This window comes from Oncorhynchus gorbuscha, linkage group LG18, assembly GCF_021184085.1.
Source record: "Oncorhynchus gorbuscha isolate QuinsamMale2020 ecotype Even-year linkage group LG18, OgorEven_v1.0, whole genome shotgun sequence".
NCBI lineage: Eukaryota > Metazoa > Chordata > Actinopteri > Salmoniformes > Salmonidae > Oncorhynchus > Oncorhynchus gorbuscha.
The window spans coordinates 1,617,771-1,630,853 of record NC_060190.1 but is presented as its reverse complement, the minus strand read 5'-3'; the positions used below and the strand labels follow the sequence as shown (position 1 = coordinate 1,630,853).

The 13,083-nt window shown below is 41.7% G+C and overlaps 1 protein-coding gene across 2 annotated transcripts in view; it reads right to left on the bottom strand.

The window, feature by feature from the left end:
- Positions 1-2,126: 2,126 nt before the first annotated feature.
- LOC124002724 (cytochrome P450 3A27-like) overlaps positions 2,127-13,083 on the bottom strand; it is a 43,409-nt gene continuing 32,452 nt past the window's right edge. Inside the window, exons 13-14 of one of the 2 annotated variants that reach the window (XM_046310428.1) lie at positions 3,658-3,791; positions 2,127-3,612 (exon numbers count right to left, since the gene is read on the bottom strand). In XM_046310428.1, coding sequence (XP_046166384.1) covers positions 3,669-3,791 — 123 coding nt within the window. In that variant the 3' untranslated portion in view covers positions 2,127-3,612; positions 3,658-3,668. Of the gene's footprint in view, positions 3,792-13,083 lie in introns of both variants that reach the window. The other variant, XM_046310427.1, reaches the window with a different exon arrangement.

Sequence of the window (13,083 nt, the reverse complement as noted above, 5' to 3'; positions counted from 1 at the left end):
CCACAAGTTGTTATTGTATCTCGTCGGAAAAACACCTGTGTGATGCTCGCTACAATAAGGATGAGCCACAATGGAATTTGCAGTTCTGCTTCAAAATAAGGGTCCAATACTGAAACGGATGCAAAAATACTCAAATAGTGGATATAATGCCATATTTGGATTAGATAATGCTAAACAAGGTTTGAATGTTGTTACATTAATTCAACAAAAGACAGTAAGTAGTTCATTTGACACACAAAAAAATAGTTGAAGTCCCACTGTGGCTGTATTAGAATTGCATTGGGGCAGACTTCTATTGAACTGTACAGCGTTACCTCTGGATCTTGGGTCCATGAAATGTGAAGAGATTACGCAAATAATTGTGTCATAGCTCTTATTGCAGGACTAACTGTGGGAAATCACCTCACAAGTACACAGGTAAGGCTGTACATTAAAATATGATGGTCAATAGGCAAAATTGTGGAGTGATTTCCCTTAAAGTCCTTCAATAAGAGCTGTGACACAACAGAACCAATAAGAGCTGTGACACAACAGAACCAATAAGAGCTGTGACACAACAGAACCAATAAGAGCTGTGACAACAGAACCAATAAGAGCTGTGACACAACAGAACCAATAAGAGCTGACACAACAGAACCAATAAGAGCTGACACAACAGAACCAATAAGAGCTGTGACAACAGAACCAATAAGAGCTGTGACACAACAGAACCAATAAGAGCTGACACAACAGAACCAATAAGAGCTGACACAACAGAACCAATAAGAGCTGTGACACAACAGAACCAATAAGAGCTGTGACACAACAGAACCAATAAGAGCTGTGACACAACAGAACCAATAAGAGCTGTGACACAACAGAACCAATAAGAGCTGTGACAACAGAACCAATAAGAGCTGTGACACAACAGAACCAATAAGAGCTGACACAACAGAACCAATAAGAGCTGTGATGCCAATATTTGTGTAAACTCTTTAGAATTTTATAATTGTAATCTGTGGGTGTCTGTGAGTAGGCTGGTACCTCATGTCATGAACCCAGACCCATTAGGCTGGTACGATATGTCATGAACCCAGGATCCATAAGGCTGGTACGATATGTCATGAACCCAGACCCATAAGGCTGGTAGGATATGTCATGAACCCAGGATCCATAAGGCTGGTACGATATGTCATGAACCCTGACCCATAAGGCTGCACGTTGAAGGTATGTTGCAGTCCTGAATACTAAACATCCACAGAGCAATTTTAACAGATTTTATTTGGTGTCAAATGAACTAATTATTGTCTTTTGTTGAATGTATTATATATGTTTAGCAACATAAAGGCCCTCCAGGATTGTTGCATGATTCCACAATTAATTTCCGTTTGCATCCGATTTAATGGGTAACTTTTATTTTGAAAACCGAACCACCGATTCCACTATTGTTGCTCAGGCAAATGTTCACGACACAAACACAATCAGGAGATTAGAGGGAGACTGTGTGAGAGGTGAAAAGCGAAGCAGGGAGGGATGGTGATTGATTGACAGAGAAAGCAGAGGGCAGATTCATTACGGAAACAGTTTAACGTTTAAGAACTAAAAGGAAGCAACAAAGTGAGAGTTTCTACTGGGATAAATTCAGGTTTGTCTCTCCATGTTTCGTTACGGAAACAGTTTAATGTTTAAGAACTAAAAGGAAGCAACAGAACAAAATGAGAGTTTCTACTGGGATAAACTCAGGTTTGTCTCTCCATGTTTCGTACGTTTGCTTCCGTTTTAAAGGCAAACTATTTCCAAAATAGTTTCATGTGAAAGCACACTGTTATTCTAATCATTAGTTTTACTTAGTATCATAGAAGTTGGTCTTAAGGATCCTAAATAAGGCCATAGATTACTTTAATAAATGTATTAAACCAGGTGGCACCAGGAGTATGATGTAAGATGCGATCCTGAAAGAAAAGAAACGTTTGTGGATGACCAAGGTCGTAACACTACAATTAGGCCGAGCTGAATGAAATTATAAATACAACATGTCTTGATAAATAACACAAATCAATCTATATAGATTGTTCTCATGTATATTTCTGTGTGTTTGTGTCTTAAGTTTTGTCTTATGAATGTTAATAAATACACAGACGACCTTGTTCATTAGCGTGATGATTTTATTGGTTTGTGATGATTAAAGTTAAAACCAAGCAGCTGCAGGGATCATCTCAACAGACAGTAAAGATTCTATTTTGGAATGACTGGACAGCAGAACACCCAGAGGAACAGAATGAGAGTACAGTTCTAGAGAACACCAGCTAGAGTTCTACATTCTAGGAGAATTCCAGCCTCCAGCCACCAGTGTCCAGGTTCCAGACATGACATCATGCCATGGATTTAATACCCCCTGGTGTCTAACTTTAACAAGACATGTACCTCCAATGCAGCCATAGTATTACTATCTCTCTTTTATCTGGTGGAAATTAGTTTCTGAGTCCTACTCAAACCAAGCATGAGACTGAGACCAGGATTCAATCCCAGCGCTTTGTCAGCTATGTGCCATTTTAAAGGTCATTCCTGATTGAACTGATTGAACTGACTAATCATACAGTCATTGTGAATGCAGTCTTATTATCATATTATATTAAGTAGTAACTATAATCAGCTGCAGAGTCAGGACTGAATATTCAGTAGTCTATAGCAGGGTTAGGACTGAATATTCAGTAGCCTATAATAGGGTTAGGACTGAATATTCAGTAGCCTATAGCAGGGTTAGGACCGAATATTCAGTAGCCTATAGCGGGGTCAGGACTGAATATTCAGTAGTCTATAGCAGGCTTAGGACTGAATATTCAGTGGCCTATAACAGGGTTAGGACTGAATATTCAGTGGCCTGTAGCAGTGTCAGGACTCAATATTCAGTAGCCTATAGCAGGGTCAGGACTGAAAAGTCAGTAGCCTATAATAGGATAAGGACTGAATATTCAGTAGCCTATCGCAGGGTCAGGACTGAATATTCAGTAGCCTATAGCAGGGTTAGTGTAAGGACTGATTATTCAGTAGCCTATAGCAGGGTCAGGACTTGAATATTCAGTAGCCTATAGCAGGGTAAAGGGTAAGGACTGAATATTCAGCTGCCAATAGATAGATAGATAGATAGATAGATAGATAGATAGATAGATAGATAGATAGATAGATAGATAGATAGATAGATAGATAGATAGATAGATAGATAGATAGATAGATAGATAGATAGATAGATAGATAGATAGATAGATAGATGCTGTTGAACAAAAATGTTTCATGAGCTTTACTTTAGGGTAGGGTAGGGTGCTGTTTGTGTTCTAGGGTAGGGTACTTTAGGGTAGGGTAGGGTGCTGTTTGTGTTCTAGGGTAGGGTACTTTAGGGTAGGGTAGGGTAGGGTGCTGTTTGTGTTCTAGGGTAGGGTACTTTAGGGTAGGGTAGGATGCTGTTTGTGTTCTAGGGTAGGGTACTTTAGGGTAGGGTAGGGTGCTGTTTGTGTTCTACGGTAGGGTCTAGTAGAAAGAGTTATAGGTAGATGGTGTGATCGATCGATAGTACTCCAGGGTAGGGTACTCTAGGGTAGGGTACTCTAGGGTAGGGTACTCTAGGGTAGGGTACTCTAGGGTAGGGTACTCTAGGGTAGGGTACTCTAGGGTAGGGTACTCCTGCATTTGGTTCATGTTGTTGGACTGTTCAGAGTGGTGGTGGTGTTGCTAGAGGTGTTGCTACGGGGCTCCAGCCTCAATTTGATTGGTCGTTTTGGAATCAGCAGAATCTGGTTGTCCAGCTCCAATGGGATCTATAGAGAATAACAGAACAGAACATAACCCTGGTTGTCCATCTCCAACAGGATCTATAGAGAATAACAGAACATAACCCTGGTTGTCCATCTCCAACAGGTTCTATAGGGAATAACAGAACATAACCCTGGTTGTCCATTTCCAACAGGATCTATAGAGAATAACAGAACATAACCCTGGTTGTCCATCTCCAACAGGATCTATAGAGAATAACAGAACATAACCCTGGTTGTCCATCTCCAACAGGATCTATAGAGAATAACAGAACAGAACATAACCTTGGTTGTCCATCTCCAACAGGATCTAAATAGAATAATAGACCATGTTAAAACAGGTGTTGACCATGTTAAAACAGGTGGTGACCATGTTAAAACAGGTGGTGACCATGTTAAAACAGGTGGTGACCATGTTAAAACAGGTCCATGTTAAAACAGGTCCATGTTAAAACAGGTGGTGACGATGTTAAAACAGGTGCTGACCATGTTAAAACAGGTGCTGACCGTGTTAAAACAGGTGGTGACCATGTTAAAACAGGTCCATGTTAAAACAGGTCCATGTTAAAACAGGTGGTGACCATGTTAAAACAGGTGGTGACCATGTTAAAACAGGTGGTGACCATGTTAAAACAGGTGGTGACCATGTTAAAACAGGTGGTGTCCATGTTAAAACAGGTGGTGTCCATGTTAAAACAGGTGGTGTCCATGTTAAAACAGGTGGTGACCATGTTAAAACAGGTCCATGTTAAAACAGGTCCATGTTAAAACAGGTCCATGTTAAAACAGGAGCTGACCATGTTAAAACAGGTCCATGTTAAAACAGGTGCTGACCATGTTAAAACAGATGGTGACCAAGTTAAACCAGGTGGTGACCATGTTAAAACAGGTCCATGTTAAAACAGGTGCTGACCATGTTAAAACAGATGGTGACCAAGTTAAACCAGGTGGTGACCATATTAAAACAGGTGCTGACCATATTAAAACAGGTGCTGACCATGTTAAAACAGGACCATGTTAAAACAGGCGGTGACCATGTTAAAACAGGCGGTGACCATGTTAAAACAGGCGGTGACCATGTTAAAACAGGCGGTAGCCATGTTCAAACAGGCGCTGACCATGTTGAAACAGGTGGTGACCATGTTGAAACAGGTGGTGACCATGTTAAAACAGGTGCTGACCATGTTAAAACAGGTGGTGACCATGTTAAAACAGGTGGTGACCATGTTAAAACAGGTGGTGACCATGTTAAAACAGGTGGTGACCATGTTAAAACAGGTGGTGACCATGTTAAAACAGGTGGTGACCATGTTAAAACAGGTGGTGACCATGTTAAAACAGGTGGTGACCATGTTAAAACAGGTGGTGACCATGTTGAAACAGGTGGTGACCATGTTAAAACAGGTGGTGACCATGTTGAAACAGGTGGTGACCATGTTAAAACAGGTGGTGACCATGTTAAAACAGGTGGTGACCATGTTAAAACAGGTGGTGACCATGTTAAAACAGGTGGTGACCATGTTAAAACAGGTGGTGACCATGTTAAAACAGGTGGTGACCATGTTAAAACAGGTGGTGACCATGTTAAAACAGGTGGTGACCATGTTAAAACAGGTGGTGACCATGTTGGTGACCATGTTAAAACAGGTGGTGTGACCATGTTGAAACAGGTGGTGACCATGGTGACCATGTTGTGACCATGTTAAAACAGGTGGTGACCATGTTAAAACAGGTGGTGACCATGTTAAAACAGGTGTGACCATGTTAAAACAGGTGGTGACCATGTTAAAACAGGTGGTGACCATGTTAAAACAGGTGGTGACCATGTTAAAACAGGTGGTGACCATGTTAAAACAGGTGGTGACCATGTTAAAACAGGTGGTGACCATGTTGTGGTGACCATGTTAAAACAGGTGGTGACCATGTTAAAACAGGTGGTGACCATGTTAAAACATGTGACCATGTTAAAACAGGTGCTGACCATGTTAAAACAGGTCCATGTTAAAACAGGTGGTGACCATGTTAAAACAGGTGGTGACCATGTTAAAACAGGTGGTGACCATGTTAAAACAGGTGGTGACCATGTTAAAACAGGTGGTGACCATGTTAAAACAGGTGGTGACCATGTTAAAACAGGTGGTGACCATGTTAAAACAGGTGGTGACCATGTTGAAACAGGTGCTGACCATGTTAAAACAGGTCCATGTTAAAACAGGTGGTGACCATGTTAAAACAGGTCCATGTTAAAACAGGTGGTGTCCATGTTAAAACAGGTGGTGTCCATGTTAAAACAGGTGGTGTCCATGTTAAAACAGGTGGTGTCCATGTTAAAACAGGTGGTGTCCATGTTAAAACAGGTGGTGTCCATGTTAAAACAGATGGTGACCAAGTTAAACCAGGTGGTGACCATGTTAAAACAGGTCCATATTAAACCAGGTGGTGACCATATTAAACCAGGTGGTGACCATATTAAAACAGGTGGTGACCATGTTAAAACAGGTGGTGACCATGTTAAAACAGGTGGTGACCATGTTAAAACAGGCGGTGACCATGTTAAAACAGGCGGTGACCATGTTAAAACAGGCTGACCATGTTCAAACAGGACCATGCAGGTGGTGTTAAAACCATGACCATGTTAAAACAGGTGGTGACCATGTTAAAACAGGTGGTGACCATGTTAAAACAGGTGGTGACCATGTTAAAACAGGTGGTGACCATGTTAAAACAGGTGGTGACCATGTTAAAACAGGTGGTGACCATGTTAAAACAGGTGGTGACCATGTTAAAACAGGTCCATGTTAAAACAGGTGGTGACCATGTTAAAACAGGTGGTGACCATGTTAAAACAGGTGGTGACCATGTTGAAACAGGTGGTGACCATGTTAAAACAGGTGGTGACCATGTTAAAACAGGTGGTGACCATGTTGAAACAGGTGGTGACCATGTTAAAACAGGTGGTGACCATGTTGAAACAGGTGGTGACCATGTAAAAACAGGTGGTGACCATGTAAAAACAGGTGGTGAACATGTAACAGGTGCTGACCATGTTAAAACAGGTCCATGTTAAAACAGGTGGTGACCATGTTAAAACAGGTCCATGTTAAAACAGGTGGTGATCATGTTAAAACAGGTCCATGTTAAAACAGGTGGTGTCCATGTTAAAACAGGTGGTGACCATGTTAAAACAGGTGGTGTCCATGTTAAAACAGGTGGTGATCATGTTAAAACTGGTGGTGACCATGTTAAAACTGGTGGTGACCATGTTAAAACAGTAGGTGACCATGTTAAACAGGTCCATGTTAAAACAGGTGCTGACCATGTTAAAACAGTAGGTGACCATGTTAAAACAGGTGGTGACCATGTTAAAACAGGTCCATGTTAAAACAGGTGGTGTCCATGTTAAAACAGGTGGTCCATGTTAAAACAGGTGGTGACCATGTTAAAACAGGTGGTGACCATGTTAAAAAACAGGTGGTGACCATGTTAAAACAGATGGTGACCATGTTAAAACAGGTGGTGACCATGTTAAAACAGATGGTGACCATGTTGTTAAAACAGGTGCTGACCATGTTAAAACAGGTGGTGACCATGTTAAAACAGGTGGTGACCATGTTAAAACAGGTGGTGACCATGTTAAAACAGGTACTGACCATGTTAAAACAGGTCCATGTTAAAACAGGTGGTGACCATGTTAAAACAGGTGGTGACCATGTTAAAACAGGTGGTGACCATGTTAAAACAGGTGGTGACCATGTTAAAACAGGTCCATGTTAAAACAGGTGGTGACCATGTTAAAACAGGTGGTGTCCATGTTAAAACAGGTGGTGACCATGTTAAAACAGGTCCATGTTAAAACAGGTCCATATTAAAACAGGAGCTGACCATGTTAAAACAGGTCCATGTTAAAACAGGTGCTGACCATGTTAAAACAGATGGTGACCATGTTAAACCAGGTGGTGACCATGTTAAAACAGATGGTGACCAAGTTAAACCAGGTGGTGACCATGTTAAAACAGGTCCATGTTAAAACAGGTGCTGACCATGTTAAAACAGATGGTGACCATGTTAAAACAGGTGGTGACCATGTTAAAACAGGTGCTGACCATGCTAAAACAGGTACTGACCATGTTAAAACAGGTACTGACCATGTTAAAACAGGTACTGACCATGTTAAAACAGGTCCATGTTAAAACAGGTGCTGACCATGTTAAAACAGGTGCTGACCATGTTAAAACAGGCGGTGACCATGTTAAAACAGGAGGTGACCATGTTAAAGCAGGCAGTAGCCATGTTCAAACAGGCGCTGACCATGTTGAAACAGGTGGTGACCATGTTGAAACAGGTGGTGACCATGTTGAAACAGGTGGTGACCATGTTAAAACAGGTGGTGACCATGTTGAAACAGGTGGTGACCATGTTAAAACAGGTGCTGACCATGTTAAAACAGGTGGTGACCATGTTAAAACAGGTGGTGACCATGTTAAAACAGGTGGTGACCATGTTAAAACAGGTGGTGACCATGTTAAAACAGGTGGTGACCATGTTAAAACAGGTCCATGTTAAAACAGGTGGTGACCATGTTAAAACAGGTGGTGACCAAGTTAAACTAGGTGGTGACCATGTTAAACCAGGTGGTGACCATGTTAAAACAGGTCCATGTTAAAACAGGTGCTGACCATGTTAAAACAGATGGTGACCAAGTTAAACCAGGTGGTGACCATATTAAAACAGGTGGTGACCATGTTAAAACAGGTCCATGTTAAAACAGGTCCATGTTAAAACAGGTCCATGTTAAAACAGGTGCTGACCATGTTAAAACAGATGGTGACCAAGTTAAACCAGATGGTGACCAAGTTAAACCAGGTGGTGACCATGTTAAAACAGGTCCATGTTAAAACAGGTGCTGACATGTTAAAACAGATGGTGACCAAGTTAAACCAGGTGGTGACCAAGTTAAACCAGGTGGTGACCATATTAAAACAGGTACTGACCATGTTAAAACAGGTCCATGTTAAAACAGGAGGTGACCATGTTAAAGCAGGTGGTGACCATGTTCAAACAGGTGGTGACCATGTTAAAACAGGTGGTGACCATGTTGAAACAGGTGGTGACCATGTTGAAACAGGTGGTGACCATGTTAAAACAGGTGGTGACCATGTTAAAACAGGTGGTGACCATGTTAAAACAGGTGCTGACCATGTTAAAACAGGTGGTGACCATGTTAAAACAGGTGGTGACCATGTTAAAACAGGTGGTGACCATGTTAAAACAGGTGGTGACCATGTTAAAACAGGTGGTGACCATGTTAAAACAGGTGGTGACCATGTTAAAACAGGTCCATGTTAAAACAGGTCCATGTTAAAACAGGGTCATGTCCATGTTAAAACAGGTGGTGACCATGTTAAAACAGGTCCATGTTAAAACAGGTGGTGACCATGTTAAAACAGGTGGTGACCATGTTAAAACAGGTGGTGACCATGTTAAAACAGGTGGTGACCATGTTAAAACAGGTGGTGACCATGTTAAAACAGGTGGTGACCATGTTAAAACAGGTGGTGACCATGTTAAAACAGGTGGTGACCATGTTAAAACAGGTGTGACCATGTTAAAAAACCAGGTGGTGACCATGTTAAAACAGGTGGTGACCATGTTAAAACAGGGTGACCATGTTAAAACAGGTGGTGACCATGTTAAAACAGGTGGTGACCATGTTAAAACAGGTGACCATGTTAAAACAGGTGGTGACCATGTTAAAACAGGTGGTGACCATGTTAAAACAGGTGGTGACCATGTTAAAACAGGTGGTGACCATGTTAAAACAGGTCCATGTTAAAACAGGTGGTGACCATGTTAAAACAGGTGGTGACCATGTTAAAACAGGTGGTGACCATGTTAAAACAGGTGGTGACCATGTTAAAACAGGTGGTGACCATGTTAAAACAGGTGGTGACCATGTTAAAACAGGTGGTGACCATGTTAAAACAGGTGCTGACCATGTTAAAACAGGTGGTGACCATGTTAAAACAGGTGGTGACCATGTTAAAACAGGTGGTGACCATGTTAAAACAGGACCATGTTAAAACAGGTCCATGTTAAAACAGGTGGTGACCATGTTAAAACAGGTGGTGACCATGTTAAAACAGGTGGTGACCATGTTAAAACAGGTGGTGACCATGTTAAAACAGGTGGTGACCATGTTAAAACAGGTGGTGACCATGTTAAAACAGGTGGTGACCATGTTAAAACAGGTGGTGACCATGTTAAAACAGGTGGTGACCATGTTAAAACAGGTGGTGACCATGTTAAAACAGGTGGTGACCATGTTAAAACAGGTGGTGACCATGTTAAAACAGGTGGTGTTCATGTTAAAACAGGTGGTGACCATGTTAAAACAGGTGGTGACCATGTTAAAACAGGTGGTGACCATGTTAAAACAGGTGGTGACCATGTAAAAACAGGTGTGACCATGAACATGTAAAACAGGTGCTGACCATGTTAAAACAGGTCCATGTTAAAACAGGTGGTGACCATGTTAAAACAGGTCCATGTTAAAACAGGTCCATGTTAAAACAGGTGGTGTCCATGTTAAAACAGGTGGTGACCATGTTAAAACAGGTGGTGTCCATGTTAAAACAGGTGGTGACCATGTTAAAACTGGTGGTGACCATGTTAAAACAGTAGGTGACCATGTTAAACAGGTGGTGACCATGTTAAAACAGGTCCATGTTAAAACAGGTGCTGACCATGTTAAAACAGGTGGTGACCATGTTAAAACAGGTGGTGACCATGTTAAAACAGGTCCATGTTAAAACAGGTCCATGTTAAAACAGGTGGTGACCATGTTAAAACAGGTGGTGACCATGTTAAAACAGGTGGTGACCATGTTAAAACAGATGGTGACCAAGTTAAACCAGGTGGTGACCATGTTAAACCAGGTGGTGACCATGTTAAAACAGGTCCATGTTAAAACAGGTGCTGACCATGTTAAAACAGATGGTGACCAAGTTAAACCAGGTGGTGACCATATTAAAACAGGTGCTGACCATGCTAAAACAGGTACTGACCATGTTAAAACAGGTCCATGTTAAAACAGGTGGTGACCATGTTAAAACAGGTGGTGACCATGTTAAAACAGGTGGTGACCATGTTAAAACAGGTGGTGACCATGTTAAAACAGGTGGTGACCATGTTAAAACAGGTGGTGACCATGTTAAAACAGGTCCATGTTAAAACAGGTGGTGACCATGTTAAAACAGGTGGTGTCCATGTTAAAACAGGTGGTGACCATGTTAAAACAGGTCCATGTTAAAACAGGAGCTGACCATGTTAAAACAGGTCCATGTTAAAACAGGTGTGACCATGTTAAAACAGGTGGTGACCATGTTAAAACAGGTGGTGACCATGTTAAAACAGGCGGTGACCATGTTAAAGCAGGCAGTAGCCATGTTCAAACAGGTGCTGACCATGTTGAAACAGGTGGTGACCATGTTAAAACAGGTGGTGACCATGTTAAAACAGGTGGTGACCATGTTAAAACAGGTGGTGACCATGTTGAAACAGGTGGTGACCATGTTAAAACAGGTGGTGACCATGTTAAAACAGGTGGTGACCATGTTAAAACAGGTGGTGACCATGTTGAAACAGGTGGTGACCATGTAACAGGTGCTGACCACGTTAAAACAGGTGCTGACCATGTTAAAACAGGAGCTGACCATGTTAAAACAAGTGGTGACCATGTTAAAACAGGTGGTGACCATGTTGAAACAGGTGGTGACCATGTTAAAACAGGTCCATGTTAAAACAGGTGGTGACCATGTTAAAACAGGTCCATGTTAAAAAGGGGGTGATCATGTTAAAACAGGTCCATGTTAAAACAGGTGGTGTCCATGTTAAAACAGGTGGTGTCCATGTTAAAACAGGTGGTGTCCATGTTAAAACAGGTGGTGTCCATGTTGAAACAGGTGGTGACCATGTTAAAACAGGTGGTGACCATGTTGAAACAGGTGGTGACCATGTAAAAACAGGTGGTGAACATGTAACAGGTGCTGACCATGTTAAAACAGGTCCATGTTAAAACAGGTGACCATGTTAAAACACCATGTTAAAAATGACCATGTTAAAACAGGTCCATGTTAAAACAGGTGGTGACCATGTTAAAACAGGTGGTGACCATGTTAAAACAGGTGGTGACCATGTTAAAACAGGTGGTGACCATGTTAAAACAGGTGGTGACCATGTTAAAACAGGTGGTGACCATGTTAAAACAGGTGGTGACCATGTTAAAACAGGTGGTGACCATGTTAAAACAGGTGGTGACCATGTTAAAACAGGTGGTGACCATGTGGTGACCATGTTAAAACAGGTGGTGACCATGTTGAAACAGGTGGTAACCATGTTAAAACAGGTGGTGACCATGTTGAAACAGGTGGTGACCATGTAAAAACAGGTGGTGAACATGTAACAGGTGCTGACCATGTTAAAACAGGTCCATGTTAAAACAGGTGGTGACCATGTTAAAACAGGTCCATGTTAAAACAGGTGGTGACCATGTTAAAACAGGTGGTGTCCATGTTAAAACAGGTGGTGTCCATGTTAAAACAGGTGGTGTCCATGTTAAAACAGGTGGTGTCCATGTTAAAACAGGTGGTGTCCATGTTAAAACAGGTGGTGACCATGTTAAAACAGGTGGTGACCATGTTAAAACAGGTGGTGACCATGTTAAAACAGGTGGTGACCATGTTAAAACAGGTGGTGACCATGTTAAAACAGGTGGTGACCATGTTAAAACAGGTGGTGACCATGTTAAAACAGGTGGTGACCATGTTAAAACAGGTGGTGACCATGTTAAAACAGGTGGTGACCATGTTAAAACAGGTGGTGACCATGTTAAAACAGGTGGTGACCATGTTAAAACAGGTGGTGACCATGTTAAAACAGGTGCTGACCATGTTAAAACAGGGTGACCATGTTAAAACAGGTGGTGACATGTTAAAACAGGTCCATGTTAAAACAGGTCCATGTTAAAACAGGTGGTGACCATGTTAAAACAGGTGGTGACCATGTTAAAACAGGTGGTGACCATGTTAAAACAGGTGGTGACCATGTTAAAACAGGTGGTGACCATGTTAAAACAGGTGGTGACCATGTTAAAACAGGTGGTGACCATGTTAAAACAGGTCCATGTTAAAACAGGTGGTGACCATGTTAAAACAGATGGTGACCATGTTAAAACAGGTGGTGACCATGTTAAAACAGGTGCTGACCATGTTAAAACAGGTGACCATGTTAAAACAGGTCC